The sequence below is a fragment of the Rhea americana genome, unplaced genomic scaffold (genome assembly GCF_003343005.1).
Source record: "Rhea americana isolate MKP2758 unplaced genomic scaffold, rheAme1 scaffold_146, whole genome shotgun sequence".
Lineage (NCBI taxonomy): Eukaryota > Metazoa > Chordata > Aves > Rheiformes > Rheidae > Rhea > Rhea americana.
This window is the reverse complement of record NW_028185550.1, coordinates 1,368,619-1,385,581: the sequence shown is the minus strand read 5'-3', so window position 1 is coordinate 1,385,581 and position 16,963 is coordinate 1,368,619. Positions and strand designations below refer to the sequence as shown.

The following is a 16,963-nucleotide window of genomic DNA, read 5'->3' as shown; positions in this document are numbered from 1 at the left end:
TTGTTTGATTTATTACTAGTGTAAACTCAGCTTGGGCTTTTAAACTAGTCTGAACTGTTTCCTTTTTCATTACTGAATCAGATCGTGCTTTCAGGCAGTTAATACCTGTACCTTATTTCATCTCAATTTTTGTTCCTGTATATTGTAATCAAATATGTCAGCAGCAGTAGCTCTTGAAAATGAGTTAAAAATGTGGCAATTCAAAGTGAGTGGATAAGGTGCGAATCACCTTATCTAGCGTTAGTCGTGTGATCTACTCACGTGAGGTGCCAGTGCCAGTGGGAGAACTGCGCCCTGGAAATGCCTCTTGCACTTCCCGGACTTAAACTGGAGTACTGGAGAAGGCACCATGTGCAGATGCCTGTATTTGGTTGGGCAGATCCAAGCTGTTCTTATTTAATCCAACAACAGATGTATCTCCTGTCAGATCGGTAGGTTATTTAAGTGTTCAACAATAAATCAGTGAGAATTCTTCAGCAGATAACCTGGCAAACAATTTGACCCATTTAGCCTTTTGATTGAATTGCAGTCTGCTTGCAAATGATTAGTRAAGAAAATAAAAACACAAATCAGATTTTTTTTTTTTAATTCACTCTTTCTTGGGTAGGTAGGAGAGTGAAAACTTTAACTTCATTTCCCGCTAGGTTAGTGTAGATGCAAGAGATGCATCCATGTTAGTTCATGTTATAAATTATCTTTTTGTAATGTATGCCATTTTTTGAAGCAGAGGTTGAATCTAAGTAGAAGTAGATGGCATTTCCTGAAGCTTATCAGATGTTTGTTCAGGCTACTGCTTGAAATTTATTGATTTTTGCCACTTGCAGATTTTGCTACCTCATGAAGAACTGTAAGACAGAAGAGCAAAGCACGGTTATTTTCACTGATTGAATGCTACCCAGTGGTTGTGAGAGGGTGTAACCAATTTGTTTGAATAAGCTGTTCATAAGTTTCCACTCTAAGAGATTTGTAATCCTTACAAAATAAAATGCTACTTTTTAATACCGCCACAGGATGGAGATGAGGTTTTGAAACAGAGGTCCATTTACGTTAGAAGTACGCATACTGTGGTAGACCAAGAGAAATAAGGCTTTATGTAATACTTCTGCGTTTTACAATGTTTTCCTTCTTTTATATTAAGTGATAGATCACTCCAAAAAGAATAAGTGATAGATTCATAAAATCTAATTGTATGAGGTTAGCTAGCTTATAGTACAGCCCAGGGTGGAATTCCTCCCTGAGGAGGAAGCCAGCACAACTCTAAGAGCTTACAGACTGGCTCCCTACAGGAGGAGGAATTAGTAATACAGGACAAGGCTCAATCTGAGGATAACATCCTTTATTTCCAGTATTGATGCAGGGACCATCACTGTCAGCATGTAGACCAGTAAGCACAGAGAATAAGCTAGAGAGCTCACGCAGCAGCCTAGTGCTTTTAATAACAGAGCTACGAATAATCTAGCATTCCCTGAAAGACTGGAAATATGCTTATACACTGAGGAAAGGAGTGTGAAATTGTGTGCACCGACTGTCTTGTGATTCATGCCAAGTGCTCCCGTTTAGAGAAGCCTCTGTGTTTCGGAAAGGCTCTAATATAACTCTGTGTTCCTCCAGCTTGCCAGGCAATGGGGACAGGGATGATGCTGAGCTCCTGGGCCACCTCCTCCATTGAAGAGGTTGCTGAGGCAGCTCCTGCTGGCCTTCACTGGCTGCAGCTTTACATATACAAGGACCGGGAGATTACTAAATCCCTAGTGAAGCGTGCGGAGAGAGCAGGCTACAAAGGGATCTTCGTGACAGTGGACACACCGTTCCTTGGCAGGCGTATTGACGACGTGCGCAACAAGTTCCAGCTTCCTCCGCACCTCAGGTATTCACTTGCCAGTGGCGCAGGGCCACGGTCATCACTGCTGCTTTTGCTGTGATGCTGTTGGTGGATTCATTTCTGCTGGTGTGCCAAAYTTCTTCTGGGTGACATGGACCACTCTCTGCTTTACCATTAGGGAACTGAACAAGTGTTGCTTGCTTTGCTCCAGCTATGGTCCACCTGAGGACAAAAATAAGCTTTCTTGGCTGTTTGCACATTGTAAAAGATGTGTAGTGTGCTGGGCAGCCTGAGGCTGTAGACTACTGAAGTTAGTGTGATGGGGCATTTCTTCTATATATCTGGCAATAYATCCTTGGAGATATTCATAATTCAGCTGGACGTGGCCCTGAGCAACCTGACCCGACTTTGAGTTGGATCTAATTGCTAAGTTGGCCATGACCCAAGTGGTGTGSTTGGACTAGATGACAGTGAAAGGTCTCTTCTAACCTGTATTATCTTATGATTCTGCAGCAAGTCCAGGGCTATGTTGCTACCAAGCACTGAATCCCCTTCCAAGCAGCTTCAATTCTTGTTTTAGTCRAACACAGAAATAAACAGGGATCATCTTTCTAAATGATCTGTGAAGGCAATTTCCACCCTCAACACATCTTTTGAGACTTTATCTCAATAGAATTAGTTGCATTGTAGGTGACTCCAGCACTACTTCTAGACCCTACTTATTGCTGGGCCTGTGCAGCATTTAACTTGGAGTTCTTGAGGGGTGTTCTGAATGCACTGATGCTGGATTGATTTCACCTGCCTTTTGCAAATACAAATTGCTGTACTGTACAGACTACCCTTATTAACACTTGATAAAGGTGTGGCACAGTGTTGGCAGCTAAGGAAGAATATTTAGCGGATGGATTATCCAGTACTTCAGTTTGCAAAACATAGCTAAAATCTTGCAACAGGATTTTTCCTTTGTATGTCCTAGTATTGACTGCAGACTACAATGGCATATGTTAAGACTTGTGCRTTTACTCTTATCCAGAGCCTGCACTGCAAAGGAACACAAAAATGGAAGGGGAGGGGAAAAGTGTTCTGAAGCAGATTAACTTTGATTTGAGTTCTGGGTGAAAGTTAGTATGGAGCCTTTTTAATGGATTTGAAGGGCTACGTCTCCCCAGAATGCTCTGTGCATACTGTATGTAACATGAACATAATGAGAAATAGAAAATCATATCCTGAAGCCCTTAGTCATTTTGGTAATATTCAGTTCAATTATAAGCCATGCAACTATATAATTAAACTGACTGTCTTTCTCCCTGGGGCAGAGCGCTAAAGGCTGGAGCGTGAGATCTTCCTCCCTGTGCCTGCATGTGAAATTAATATGGTGAAGGTTAGCTTAGCTCTGCCTATGATTTTCTTTTTCTCTGTACTGCACAGCCTTGTGAGGAAAGCACTGGAAGGCATTAACCCCCTGAAAAATCTGACATTAAAATGTAGTATGCTGATATGCATACGCCCTATGTCTTAATTCTGCCGTAGATCTGCAATTGACAAAACATTACTGATACACACTGTCCCTTTACCTAAGGAAACTGTTTTTTTGGGGTGGAATAGCTTTTCTTAGGGGCAATATTATTTTAACAACTAGGGTTAAACAGTTTAAGCATGAGACAATCCAAAAATATTTGAGAAGAGCAATAGAGAATCTCTGAAATGCTGTGACCCCACCTAACACAACCATAACAAGTTTTGTTTAACTGAGTGAAACATATGAAATAATATAGAGCTGGAGTAATCTTTAAAGGTTCAAATTCATCACTTCAGATTTCAAAATGACATTCGGACAGTGTTTTGTTGCAGAGTCAGAGGTGAAATTCTCTAGTGCAGGCCTCTGCACAGTTATATGATAACTTTTTCTTGGCTTTAGACTTTCAACAAAGTTTTGAAGTAACAACAAGGTGCCATTGTGCTCAGAAATGTATGTAAGGCAACATTCATTCAAGTGTTGATCTGCATTTCAGAGTCCAAGAAAAACAACAGTTATTTATATAATCTTATCCATGGTTCTGTTTTTCTCTGCATACCCCACCCTCCRCAAGCCAACAGCTGAAAAGCTGGATCTTGCTGAGAGAGCCCGCTCCTTTCTTGTTTTCTTCTATGCCCGGAGCTGAATAAGAAAGCCATGTGAAGTGCTACTTGCTGCAGGCATGAAATCAGAAGTGAAACTGCTCAGTTTCAGTACAAAAATATTGTGTATTCCCAAAATGTGGAATATGAGAATAAAATAGTCCAATATGGAATGAGACAGTTTCTGAAAAAATGGCAATCGTCCGGTTAGGACCTAAAAGACTACGCTCCACTCATGCTTCTGCTCCTGACTTGACACATGATTTCAGAGAATCTGACTGTCATCTGCTGGTAAATTAAAGGTGCCTGTGAAGATTCCCAGTGGTGGAACTGTYGGTGTCCTTGGTTGTACTGGTGTCACTGATGATGATTTAGTGCTTGTGAGCCTTGGGGGCTACTTTAGCTTTCAGTATAGGCACACCCTTAGCTTTTTGATATGTTCCCATTTYCCCTGCTGCTGTGTTGTCTAGTAAGACTATAAACTCTCTCAGGGACTGTCATTTATGATTCAGTTCCTAGGACTAGTAAGATTGGGTTGATGCTAAAGAGCGAATAAGAGCTAACACTTCATATATGAACTTTATTTTTTTTTTCCTACATTTTACATGGGAAATGTACAGTCCGGCCTGGATGTTGTCAGTCAAATTAAAATTCTGGATTCTTGACAGATAGTCATACAGATCCACCTAATCTGTGGAGCTTAACAAAATTTCCTTCTCATCCTATCCCCTCCTACTTAGCCAGTCTTGTTTCTTCCAGTAGTCAAATCCCACAGATAAAAAGYTTGCTGCATGAAAGCTAAGGGGATTTTTGCTACCTAGTGCTGGTAAGTGGAGAGGCTCTTCTAATGCATTTATCCTCATAGTGATCTTGTGAGATACTGCTGCCCAATATATTAAGGTAGGGAAACTAGCAAAAGCAGTGGGTAAGGGTCATGCCCAAAGTTGCACAGGAAGCATATGGCAGGGCAGACTATTGAACCCAAGTCCCCATTAACACTCTCACTGCTGGATTCCCCTCCTGGTGAGGGATTTGATCCTGAACCTTTAGATTCTGGGTTGGTCTAGTCTCTTTTGAAAAGTGTTTCTCTGGGCACGAACACTTTGCACCAGTTATCAAATGCTTCATCAGCCAAATGGTTTTGGCTTAATAATGTGATCTGGCATGCTGGTGTAGGCACTTTTACTCCTACCCTGTAATGCAACTCAGGTTGAACAGAGGTGTGTTAAAGGCTGGTGTTAGGGACTGCTGTCATTAATGTTGCAATGAATKTTTCTCAGAGTATTAGGAGTATTTCTCACTGTTTTTCTATGTCTTTGTCATTTCAGCTTAAAAAATTTTTCAAGGGATGATTTGACCTTCTCCTCTGGGAAAGACTTTGGAGAGAACAGCGGACTGGCTGCATACGTAGCCGATGTGATTGATGCCAGCGTCAAGTGGGAGGACATTAAATGGCTTCGAGGTCTGACTTCGCTGCCCGTTGTTGCTAAAGGGATCCTCAGAGGTGCGCCGCTCTGCTGCTTGTCACGAAGGGTGCAAGGTGTTGCTTCCAGGGAAGGAAATGTGCTCGTGCTGCTGAAGTTTCTGTAGAACGGCATTACCAGCAGTCTTTCATAACTGCAAGCACTTGTTTTACTGATGTTAAATATGTTGGGATGCATGTTCATATTTACGTGCCCTGCTGTGTAGGGAAGATTTGTCGAAACGGAGCCAAAAATAATCRAAGAAAAAACCCTTTTCTTTGTGAKGTGTGGTTAGGATTTGCAAGGTGACAGACTTCACTAAACACTTGTCAGTTCCAGTTAGGTTCAGTTCAGTGGGAACTGGAGAGGGTGCCTGTTATGTTGGTTCTGTATGCAAGYTCCTCTTATGGAAGATGATCATTGAAACAGACAGATTTTTCTTCCTCTTGACCAGCGGGTACTGAATTTTGTTATTTCCTTGGTGAAGGAAAAGTCAAAGCAGCAGGTTTTGTGTTTTGCTGCTTGAGAGTACACGTCGATGTTGTGACTTATCAGGCCAGGATGTGCTTGTTACCCTTCCCGGCTGGACTGTAGAGAGCACAGAAATGAATAGGAATGCAGCAGCTAAGACATTGGAAAAAAGTAGCTGCTTAAATAAGTACCCGGAGCTGTCAGATGACTTGTATGGCCATGCCAGTAGGAAGGGACTGGAGCTCCACACTTTGGAAGGACAAAGCCTCAAGTGGCTTCCCATTATGGTAACACTAAAAAAATATATTGTCAGCTAATTTCCTTCATGGACGTATCAATGAGTTGCCAGTTCTGGAAGGCTGTATCTTAYTTTCTTTTCCAGCTGATGATGCTAAAGAAGCTGTAAAGTGTGGGGTGAATGGGATCCTCGTGTCAAATCATGGAGCACGACAGCTGGATGGGGTTCCTGCAACTGTAAGTACTGGTGCCAGTATGTGCCAGCTTTGACTTCTTGTTTTCTTCTCAACACATGGTAGCTGGAAGGAAAACCTCTAAATCTATGTGCTGTACACTTAATCCATATGATGTATACCTTAATCCATTAGCAGTAGTCTTTCTCCATCTTTCCTCTTTTTTCTCCTTGGTATTCAGTATGGCACAACATGTTCTGAGGTAGATCCAGCCTCCCTTTGGTCAGATCAAATTAAAAACCACAAAAGGGTTTGTGTAGCTCTTTTTTTCAAGCTACCTGGGCACCTTGTTCTGGCTGCAGCATCCTGCAAAGTAATCCAGAGGAGTGATTTCAGATTAGCTCATTTAAGAGATTAGCAAAAGGACAAGAGCAATCCTTGTCATTCAAGACACTATAGATTCCTCAAATAAATAGAGGTTTGAGTTATCTGGGCACGTGTCCTCCATCAGTTTGATGTCTTGCTGGCAGACCTGAAGGCAATGCGCTGGAGCATAAAGAATCTGGAGGCAACAGGTCACATCTGAAGAGGAAGTTATGGTTGAATGGATTAGGCATAGAGGCAAGCTGGATGAAGCTGCATTGGCCGAGATATCTCAATATTACAACAAGCAGAGTCTCTCCCTTTAATCAGGGGTTGAATGATAGCAAACTGATCCCCCTCTACCAGATTAGAGTCCTGTACAGGCCCAGTCCTTGGTGTTCYCTTACTTTTTACATCAAGACAGGCGTGATACTAACTTCAAGACAGCAAGGCTGCCCATGGGGACAATCCTGAGCTAGGTTTGTTCTCCTTGAGTACTGCCAGGGAACTTCAGTCTGCAAAACCCACCTCCCCGCCTGGGGATACCCTCTACTGAGCTAGTGACACTTGACTGTCGCCAGGTTTGTATGCACACAAGGTGCAGTCTCGCCTTTTACTGCAATATAGATATCCCTGGGAGTGACAGTCTTTCCCATATCAGTCCTGAGAAAGGTTGGCAACCTTTGAAGGATAAATGTATTTTGCTTTACGCAAAATTAATGCATATGCATGCTTTAATCAGAGGCTCTGAGAGAGGAAGGTTTCATATATGGCAGGCAGGAAATAATGTATTTGATTGAACAAGATAGGGAAGGAATTATGAACGATTTCACAGTTATTTTTCAGGGGTGGATCCACAGAACCAAAAATTACTTTTTTCYCCCCAGTATTTTTATGGCATATTATTTTCAGTTAAATTTTTAAAAAGTAGGACCTTAAGTTTTTTTCTGATGTCCTTTTTTCACTTGTCCTTTCGCATCCCTTCCCTTTGTTACAGTTTGCAAAACACTGAAGATTGTGCTGGAGTTGTTTTCCACTTGTAATGTTTTTCAAAGACTTCTGAAAAAATTATAGTTACCGAACAGGTAAAGGAAAAACAAAACTCTCCTTTTTCTCCTTTCAAACGTTTTCATCTTTGGAAAAGGTATAGTGTGGTTAAATTACAGTATTTCTCCTTTTTCCTTTTCCTTGTGCTACTCTGCACCTTTTCCAAAGGTGAAAAGGGATTTGAGAAGTTCTGAACTGGTAAAGAGAAAAGTAAAGGAAAATGAAAAAGTATGTGCTCAGGTTGCAGGAAAAACAAAAATTTCAGTCATTACTCATTCTGCCTCATTTGGTGTGAGAAAACCATGCAAAGAAAAGAAAAAAAAAAGAGTGAAAGGGAGGAGAATCAAAGCTCAGTTGTTACCATTTCAGTGTTGCTAATATGCCTTTCATGAAAAACCTCACGTTTTCCATGATGACTTTCTGAAAGGGGAAGAAGACAGGTAAGCGCTTTTTCATTCAAAGGTGTTTTGAGTGTCAGGTTTCATTTACTCAGCTCTGGCTATCCTTGCGCATCCCCTCCTCCTCAGGACCACTTCTGCTCTCTGCTTCTCCCCTTGGGGGCAGCCCTGCTGATTTCCTCCACCTCTGCTTTATGGAGGTCCTTATGTGGACCCATCAAGCTCTTGAATGTGCTTGCCACTTCTCCTGGCCAGCAAACGTACAAAGCCCTACATCCAGAAGCCAGATGCCAGGCACAGATGTCTAAATGGCTAATGAAGTTGAGGCTTTGTCCTTGGAGAAGCTCTTGCCTGACTGCATCTCCAGAGACTACTGGTGATCAGTAGGAGAGACACCTCAGATGTCAGGACTTATCTTTCAGTTTCAAAAGACACAGCCTGAGATTTTTTTCAAACATGTTGTTATTTTAGTGCTACTGCAGAGTTGGCAGCTCTTCAGTTTTAGGCACCTGAAGAGGAACTGGATTTTCAGAGGGTAGAGCCTAATATTTCTGAAAATGAAGGGTTTTTTTTAACATCTGTCATCTTCATCTCCTCATCTTCTCGTTTTCTTTTTGGAGTGTATGTTCACTAACTGTATTGGATAACCTTGGACATGTCTGTGTGAGRTAATCCTATGGGAAAAACATATGAGACTATTAACAAATCATTTTGAAAAATGAGAAAACTTCAACTTTTCTTTTTTGCTAATTGCAATAGAATAGAAATTAAACTTGCAGACTAATTGTTATGAGTTATTTCTTTGAAGCATTGCAGTGTAGAGGAGAAGGCACTGCTGAAGCAGTGTTCGCTGAATTTTGTCATGTAAAGAGATGATGGAGTTTCGATAATGTAAATATCTGTATCAGGTCATGCTTAAGTGTTTCTGTTTTTGAAACATAATAATTTGCTTTCATTTCATGGTTTTTCAGAATATGAGTGGAACCCAAGATAGTTAATATTTCTAGTGTCTAGTTACACATTGAGGAAATATGTTTTAATTACAGTTTGCATCATGCTTTAGTTRTTATAGCACTTTAATGTTGGTGCAGTTTTTCAGGATGTAAAAAGTAGTCTATGTATATGGAAATAGATTCAAAATATGTTTGGCAAAAGAGCAAAACCAAAGGGGGGGGGGGAAAGCACAGCAAGTGCCAAACWTCAAGAAAATTTTAATCCAAACTTAAAAACAAACTCTACTTTCAAGTTTTTTTTTCTCCCATCTCCTAGCCATTTTTTATCCATTAGAAAGGAAATGAATTGCATCYGWTTTTGAAATACATGAATTTGTGTGYCTTTTGTCTTACTACCACACACTATTTCCAGTCTCCTTAATACTTGGCTTCCAGTCTTGTCTTTCCCGATTTTCATGAATARGAACTATTTAGGCATTATAGAAATGATTGGTGTGTAATTAATGCTCAAGTCTTGAATTGAGGAGACTCTTCTCTTCTTGGGACCTCTTGTGTGTTGTAGGTGTGTTGGTTAACTCCTTGGTTACTTACCTATAATTTGGGGATGGTAAACATTCTYTCCCCCTTGCCTTTGCCATTAGTAGGGTGTAAGCAACATGCACATGCATTGAATGAAAACATTTCCTACCTTTTCATGTTAAAATGGAAAAACCGCAGAAGTGTTTGGARTAGCCAAGTTTTTCTTATATAAAGTAGTTTCCTCTACAACTACTGCTTTGATCAAGATGTGATCTCAAATGGAAAAACTTATGCATGAAAACTTGGGAACATCCTTCTCTTCATGTCTATCCGTACAACGCCTGCCTCGGGTATGATGTTAGGTGATCCTTAATACAAATGAATGATGAATTTAAGCAAGAAAGTGAAGATGGTTATTTAAAAAGAAATTCACAGAAATTCACTTTCATCCCCAAACTAATGAATCCTTGAAGTTTAGAGGGTAATACCAGGGAAAGGCCTCCTCTGTGCTCTCTGGATTTTTTACTCTTCTGAATATCTGATGTTGGTTTGTGTCAGACGTGTGTCATAGAATCAGATGGAAATTGTGTGTGACCTTGGTGATTCTCATTTTATTTATGGACTGTCCAAATAAATTTGACTTTTGTATACATCTACTAACATGCTAAGTCACTTCCACTTTTGAACACAAGATTGCAATATTTGTGCATGTGACTAGGCATACAGTTGCAGTTGCTTCTCTAAACTTGGATCCTGGACATGAGAACTTGCTTTTTAAAAAATATACAAGATTGCAGAAATGGACAAGTTGTACTCCTGTCTTTCTTTTCCAGATTGATATCTTGCCTGAAATCGTTGAGGCTGTAGAGGGGAAGGTGGAGGTGTTTGTTGATGGTGGCGTAAGAAAAGGCACGGACGTTCTCAAAGCATTAGCTCTTGGAGCCAAAGCAGTATTCATTGGAAGGCCTCTCATCTGGGGCTTGGTTTATCAAGTAAGTCAAGAAAAGCTCAAATGTACCTTTTTAAGACACTTGGACTGGCTGTTTCRACTCAGTGTATGTACATGTGTGCACATACCTTTGCACGCACTCCCACGTGTGTCAGAGTATGTCTGTGTGTATCCAGACCATCTAATAATATAAAACTTGCAATGACAACTGCTTAAATTYTAAGAGTTTGCACTGTCAATGAAATTTTCCAGATACAYGTATACACGTGTGTGTATATATACACACATGCCATAGATACATGTAATAGTACACATTGTCTTCTAATCTGCTAGGGGAAAGAAGGAGCAAAGGAAGTTCTCCAGATGCTGAAGGAAGAGTTTCGCCTGGCAATGGCAYTGATGGGTGAGACATCTACACTTCTCAGTAATAACTATATTTGACTCGTATTTCCTCATAGCTTTTATCTTTGGGAATCACAAAGATCTTTAGAAAACTGTGGCTAAAATCCTTGCTTTCTTTCATGTGTGAGGCAGCAGAGGGAAATGACAGACGAGCTAGCTCCCCTCCTCTCTTGGTAGCAGTTCCRCAGCAATTGCAGAGTAGAACTTCGTGCTGCTACCTCAGATAATACCCTTCTGGGGAAGCTGAGCCCTGTGGAAGTATGTGTGGCCTGCCAATGCAGGAGCGTGGCCATTTGTGCTGATCCTAAAAAYTGGATGTAGGGTTTTTTGTCTGGAGCTACACCACTTTTGGGGGTAAGTGGGAGTTTGGCTTTCATCTTTCCCTTGGAGTGTCAGTCCTAAGCTCACGCTCTGCAGAAAAGGATAATTCCTTTTTATCTTCTTTTTCTGATAATGGTCCTTATAGACTCCTGCTTCTGGCTCTAATATGCTTTAAAATGGAGAGGAAGATTAGACTCTTTCTCCCTCTACATCACATGGTCTTTCTAAATTATCTTTCCTCTTTAAGAGGACTTTATTCTTCAAGGAGAACTTTACTATTGTAAATCTGATAGTCTTGCTTCAATACCCCAYCCAAAGTCAGGATCTCTTCAGAACCGTTGCACCAAAATCTTTATTCCGTTTGTTACGGGAAACCAGGTGAGAAGCTCCTTGGGCAAGGCACTATACTAAACTATACAACTGAAATGGAACAGTTTCCAATATAAACAAACAAGGATGAGGAGAGATGGGAAAAAGAAGTGCTGTTATCCCTGTCTTAGAGACGGGGAACTGAGTCACAGATAGCTAAAGTAAAAACATAAAAAAAAAAAAAAAAGCAAAGTAATAACTCATTTGATAAGAAGTGGCAAATCCTCAGTCACTAAGGTTTTTGTCATCTGACAAAATGTACATTTCTATGAGAAAGGTGTTCACATTGGAGCTAGGTTGCCTGGTTCCCCAGGACACAGTTCATTTAGCCATAAAGTAGATGGGTAAACCAGGTCAGAAAGTGCCTATTTCACTCACTAAAAGGAGTGACAAGTGTGGTTAGAGGCCCAGTGTCATGGGAGAGGAACCTCACTCTGGCAGCTCTGAACTAGGCATGTTATAATGTCGGAGACGAGCTTGGYGCAGGCACCTGTGCTGCGATGAATTTGCAAACCATGCCCTCAGACAGTGCTTGCAGCCAGTCCACTGGCCAGTGCTATGCAGAAGGCCTCTGCTCAGGATGTTGTAAGCTCCTGGAGCCGAGACCTGTGAAGGGCCACATGGACAATCTGTTGTGGAGTATTAGACTATGCAGAGCTGGTGTCTGGGCCCCAAGAATGAAACTTCCTTCTTAGTAATCTACATTTACCTTTTCTGAAAGCGGGGCTTTCAGCTTGACCTGTAATTTCTCCTCCAGGATGCCGGAGCGTAGAAGAAATTGACAGGACGCTGATACGCAGAGAGCGAGTATTGGTTTCCAAGATTTAGGACTGAAGACTGTCACCTCAGCTGCTGTCTTTTGTATAGAAAGTGTGTCACTGGACAAAAAGCAACTGCTTTCACTCTTTGGGCCTCATCCTGCAATCCTGACTGAGAAGGGCTGGCCTGTCGTTCTGCATGAGATCATTCATTCAAGTAGTACTTGAAGCACATTTCACAGGAGTTCCTATATACTGCTAGGCTCCTCTGGAAAGCTACTCTGTACTGGGAGCTATGATTAGAAAGCAGGGTGTTAAAACGGAAATGTTTTGATAGCAAACACCTATCAAAATGCAGAACTTTAATGCAAAAGATACTTCTTGTTCACTGCTTAGAGAAACTATACTTTAGATCGTAGAGATTAAATATTGTTTTCCCACGAACATAGTAGTGTTTCCCTATTGACTATATACTATTCCTTTATACAGTGTAGTCTTGCAGCTGAGTAAGGAGCTCAGAAAAGTTAGTTGTAAAGAACAGAACAACAAAGCAAAACTGGAAATTTCTGGGGTTTTTAAGTCATATGTAAATGGTTGTTTGATTGCAAGGGGCTGTATGTGTACCAGTCAAGGATCTCACCTGTATCTGGTACAAATCCTTGAAGCCTGAYTGYCTTCAACAAGCTATGCTGACTACACTCAGCTGCAGTCCTGAGTCCCATGTTTCATGCATTTTTTGGACTTATTTGTTGACAATGTTTTTAGATTATTTCTTTGACARATCTGTGGGCACTTACTGCATCTCTATCCTTGTCCTGAATTTTTAGGGAGAGCTTGACTATAGATTTCGCACACTTCAAAAGAGGGAAGTGTTTCTTGCTTTCTGCTTTCTATAGATAAATTCAGTTGCCAAAASTGATGTTATGAATGTAAGTATAACAGAGGTTGTGCCATTCCCACCCTCTGCTTCCCTCTTTCTCATGTACAAAGAAAGCTTAAAAAGCCTAGTTTCTCAGTTTCTTGAGGTTTTTTTTTTCTGTTTTTAATGATAGAAGACGCATATTGACAATACCTCTGACTGATTAGAAGCTGGTTCTGATATAAAACACACGCTCTGAAGTGCCTCAAATGCTGTTATGGGCCTGTAAGTAAATCCTCAGAGGCACAAGGCCCTTTTTGGGCCTCTGCTAATGTGCATCCTGAATCTCACAAGCCAGAGCTCCTTCTGGGAGCAAAACAAACAGCATCTGGCTAACTGGTGGCTTGACTCTCTGAAATGAAGGAGTCTTTCTGTAGAGCATGGACCTTAACAGAGCCTCATATGATTAACCCATTCTCACACAGAAAGCACCATATTCATGAGGRGAAACTATGAAGCAAGCTGCAGTGCAGTTTTGCAGTACTTCAGTTACATCATAGTAACTGCCTGCCTGTTTTCTTGGTGATGTTTTATTTCACGGATAACAGCACTTTTATTTTGGGGCAGACATGGCAGAGCAGCTGATGAACTACAAGTTTATGCCTGTCACCTTTTTGGGGTTTTTTTTTTTTTTTTTGTAGCCACAAGCTCAAGGCGATCGTCTGTTCTTTCAGAACTGCAGCTAGCTCTCTGTTTCTGTGGTGATGAGAGGTTACGTAAACTTCAGGAGGCAAAAACCTAGATAACAGAACTATCAGGTGCTGTGGGGTAACGGCTGTAATGGCTTGAGGATCAGTGCAGCCCTAGCAAGGCCTACAGGCATCATATCCTTAGCCAGGGCTGGCAAGTCCTGTTAGATGTGTGGAGCTACGTACAGACCAGTGAGAGTGCTTTTGACTCTAGAAATACACTGCAGAGGTGCTCCAGTAGTTTCTGTATACAGCTTGCCTGAGTCTGGCAGGGATGTTTAGACAGGGATRTTATTAGAGGGCAGAAGCATGTGAGTGCAACTCCAGCTTTTCCAGATCAGGACTGGTGGCAGRAGCAGTAGCTGCATATGAGCAGTGTTATGCCCAAGGCCTGCCAGAGCCTGCAACTTTCCAGGGACTTGCCATGCAGCTATGGCACAGCACATGTACAACTGGATTACCTGCTCACAGGCAACTGAAAGCTAACTCTGTGGGAGAATTTGCAGGATCTGCAGCCACAGACAAAAGAGAAAGGTGAATAATGAGTATTCGCCCATGAYTTGAGAAGACAGTGCTGAAAACATCCTTGTGGCTCCATGCAGTTTTCCACAACACCCTTTAGACAGACAAAGCTTAGTATTAATCAGTCTGTTTATGATGAGGATATGGAGATGTACAGGATCTGCTCCTCTTCCCTGAACAATCCAAACACCCATTGTATCCAAGAGGACTTYTGCAACTGTGGAAAATATGGGAATAACTTTACACTACTAAGTGGCCTGTCCCAGAGTGAGCAGGCAGAGGAGGTAAGACTCTACTAATTTAATCCTGGGTAAAATTAAGGGTGGTTCTTCATCATCTTGCTTCCATTGTGATTATAGTAATGTCACTGGAAGCAAGGAGAAGCCACTGCAGAAATCTCTTGAAGATTTTGTTCTGGAAATTCAGTATTCATTCTTAAGGAAGATTTAAAGAAAACAAGTCTTAACTTCACTGTTCCACTGTTATTGATAACATAGAGAATTACACTGTTAGAACAGGGACAGGTTCAAGCCCTCTACCATTTGTTTCCTATCAGTGTCAAAAGGACTCATGCATCCCRATTCTTCCTTTTTGTTCTGTTTGAGATATCCCTGACTGAGCTTTGAAGGCAGCTTTGTAACAAAATGATGGAATACTACAATGTGAACTAAAGCTGGGGCTGGAACTCAAAACGGGGAGAAAACCCAAAAGGCCAAATGCTTGCCCTTCGGTTGTAAAACTTGTACTCTTATTTACTGCAGAATGTAGTGTGTTGTGTGAGGGTTGCATAGCAACAAAATAAAGTTTATCTGTGTAAGGAAATATGAATGTTTCTCAGAGCATAGAGAAGCATAATTTCTACTGTTTACTGCACTTATCGTTTCTGTTGCAATGTGGACTGTGTCAGATGTCAATTACAGGCTAACTTCAGAAAGACTGTTTATTTTAGATAATATAAATGTTACTTAAAAGATAGAGGCATAATATCTTATGTTTACATGTTTAAGATCTATTTCTAAAGTTTAGAAGATGCAGTTTCCTGTCCTTGCCCCAACCTAATTCAAGGAAAGTTCCGTAACTCTGTGGTCCAGGATAAATTCTGTTGGTGAGGAAATGGGTTTTGTTGCTTGTGCCTAGTTAACTATTTCTAGTTCCTTTGGGATGATGGAGTTGTGTTGGTTCTCCTGCTTATTATCTGAGAATTGTTTGATCGCTTTCCAGTTCAAACCTAGTAAGAATACAGATGCATTAAAAACCCAAATTACAGTCAAGTACTAGAAGGTTGTGAGATGGAGTTGACAGAAGTGAAATTCACTTGCTGGGTAGATTTTTGTTTTTAAAATGGAATTATAGTCAATAGAATTTTCCTAGATTTTTGACACTATCCAACTGCTTCTGGAAATAAGTAACAAAGGTAGGAATTCTTGTTTTGATTTGGGTTATGAAGTGGGAAGACTGAGTGCCCTCAACAACATAAAAAGCTGACTAATGCCCAGTCTAAGTGAAATTGTGCTTCATGCATATTTTTCCCAGGCAGAATTTGAGAAGAAAACTCTGCACACAACAGGTGCTTGTGAGGAGAATATAAGCAATATAACAGGACAGAAAAGAGTTTTTTTTGGGGGGGGTAGGAATATGTTGAAAAAATACAGTATTTGCCTCTAAAGTAACAAGTTAACCTCACAAACTCTTAAGAACAGTAAGTCACAATCCTTAGATCATGGCATAGAACTAGGGGAAAAAGGGAAAGTGTATTTCATACTTACGATGCTTTAGTATGCATAGGTGTATGTCAAATAACAAACATGGTGTTTAAGATGCACCTATCAAGAGAAAAATCTCTACATAGTAAAATTCTAGTAAGGAAGCAATATTGCATGGTATTTATGCACCTAGAAAGACTGTGCTTGATTTATGTGCCTAGAAAAAAAACAGTTTGAGAGGCCAGTAATCAATTAGTCAGTGAGGTCTCTAACCATATTTGAGACAGACCAAGAACATTCCCCAAAAAGGAAGACTGCAACGCTAATCATAGAATGAGAGATCTATCAGATGTTTTGTGGAGAGAGAAGAGACCAAAAGTAAAACCTGAATGTGAAAGAGGACGACAATCTTGGACTTTTTAGGAGAAGGTGGATCTCCCAAGAGACTAAGATGTGTGTTTCTGGATTTTTCTGGTGCTATCTGAAGAAAACTGAACAGCCTGGAAGCCTCTATGCAAAGTGTCTCCTTGGCCCTCATGAGCCCATAGAGGCCTAAACCCACTGAAGAGAATAGAGTGCAGTGCTCTAGGGAGGATGTGTAGAAACCAGTGGGAAGATTTGGAGCTGTTTCAGCCCTGGTTTGGGACCTGACCGCTGGGAAGATTTGGAGCTGTTTCAGCCCTGGTGCGGGACCTGACCGCTGGGAAGATTTGGAGCTGTTTCAGCCCTGGTTTGGGACTTGACCGCTGGACTGCAGAGTCCCATTT

The 16,963-nt window shown here is 41.1% G+C and overlaps 1 protein-coding gene across 1 annotated transcript in view; it reads left to right on the top strand.

The window, feature by feature from the left end:
• The window catches only part of HAO1 (hydroxyacid oxidase 1), a 31,799-nt gene extending 16,478 nt beyond the window's left edge, over positions 1-15,321 (top strand). Inside the window, exons 3-8 of the mRNA XM_085299168.1 lie at positions 1,612-1,867; positions 5,269-5,444; positions 6,257-6,348; positions 10,398-10,556; positions 10,847-10,916; positions 12,363-15,321. Coding sequence (XP_085155294.1) covers positions 1,612-1,867; positions 5,269-5,444; positions 6,257-6,348; positions 10,398-10,556; positions 10,847-10,916; positions 12,363-12,433 — 824 coding nt within the window. The 3' untranslated portion in view covers positions 12,434-15,321. The remainder of the gene's footprint in view (positions 1-1,611; positions 1,868-5,268; positions 5,445-6,256; positions 6,349-10,397; positions 10,557-10,846; positions 10,917-12,362) is intronic.
• Positions 15,322-16,963: the final 1,642 nt, after the last annotated feature.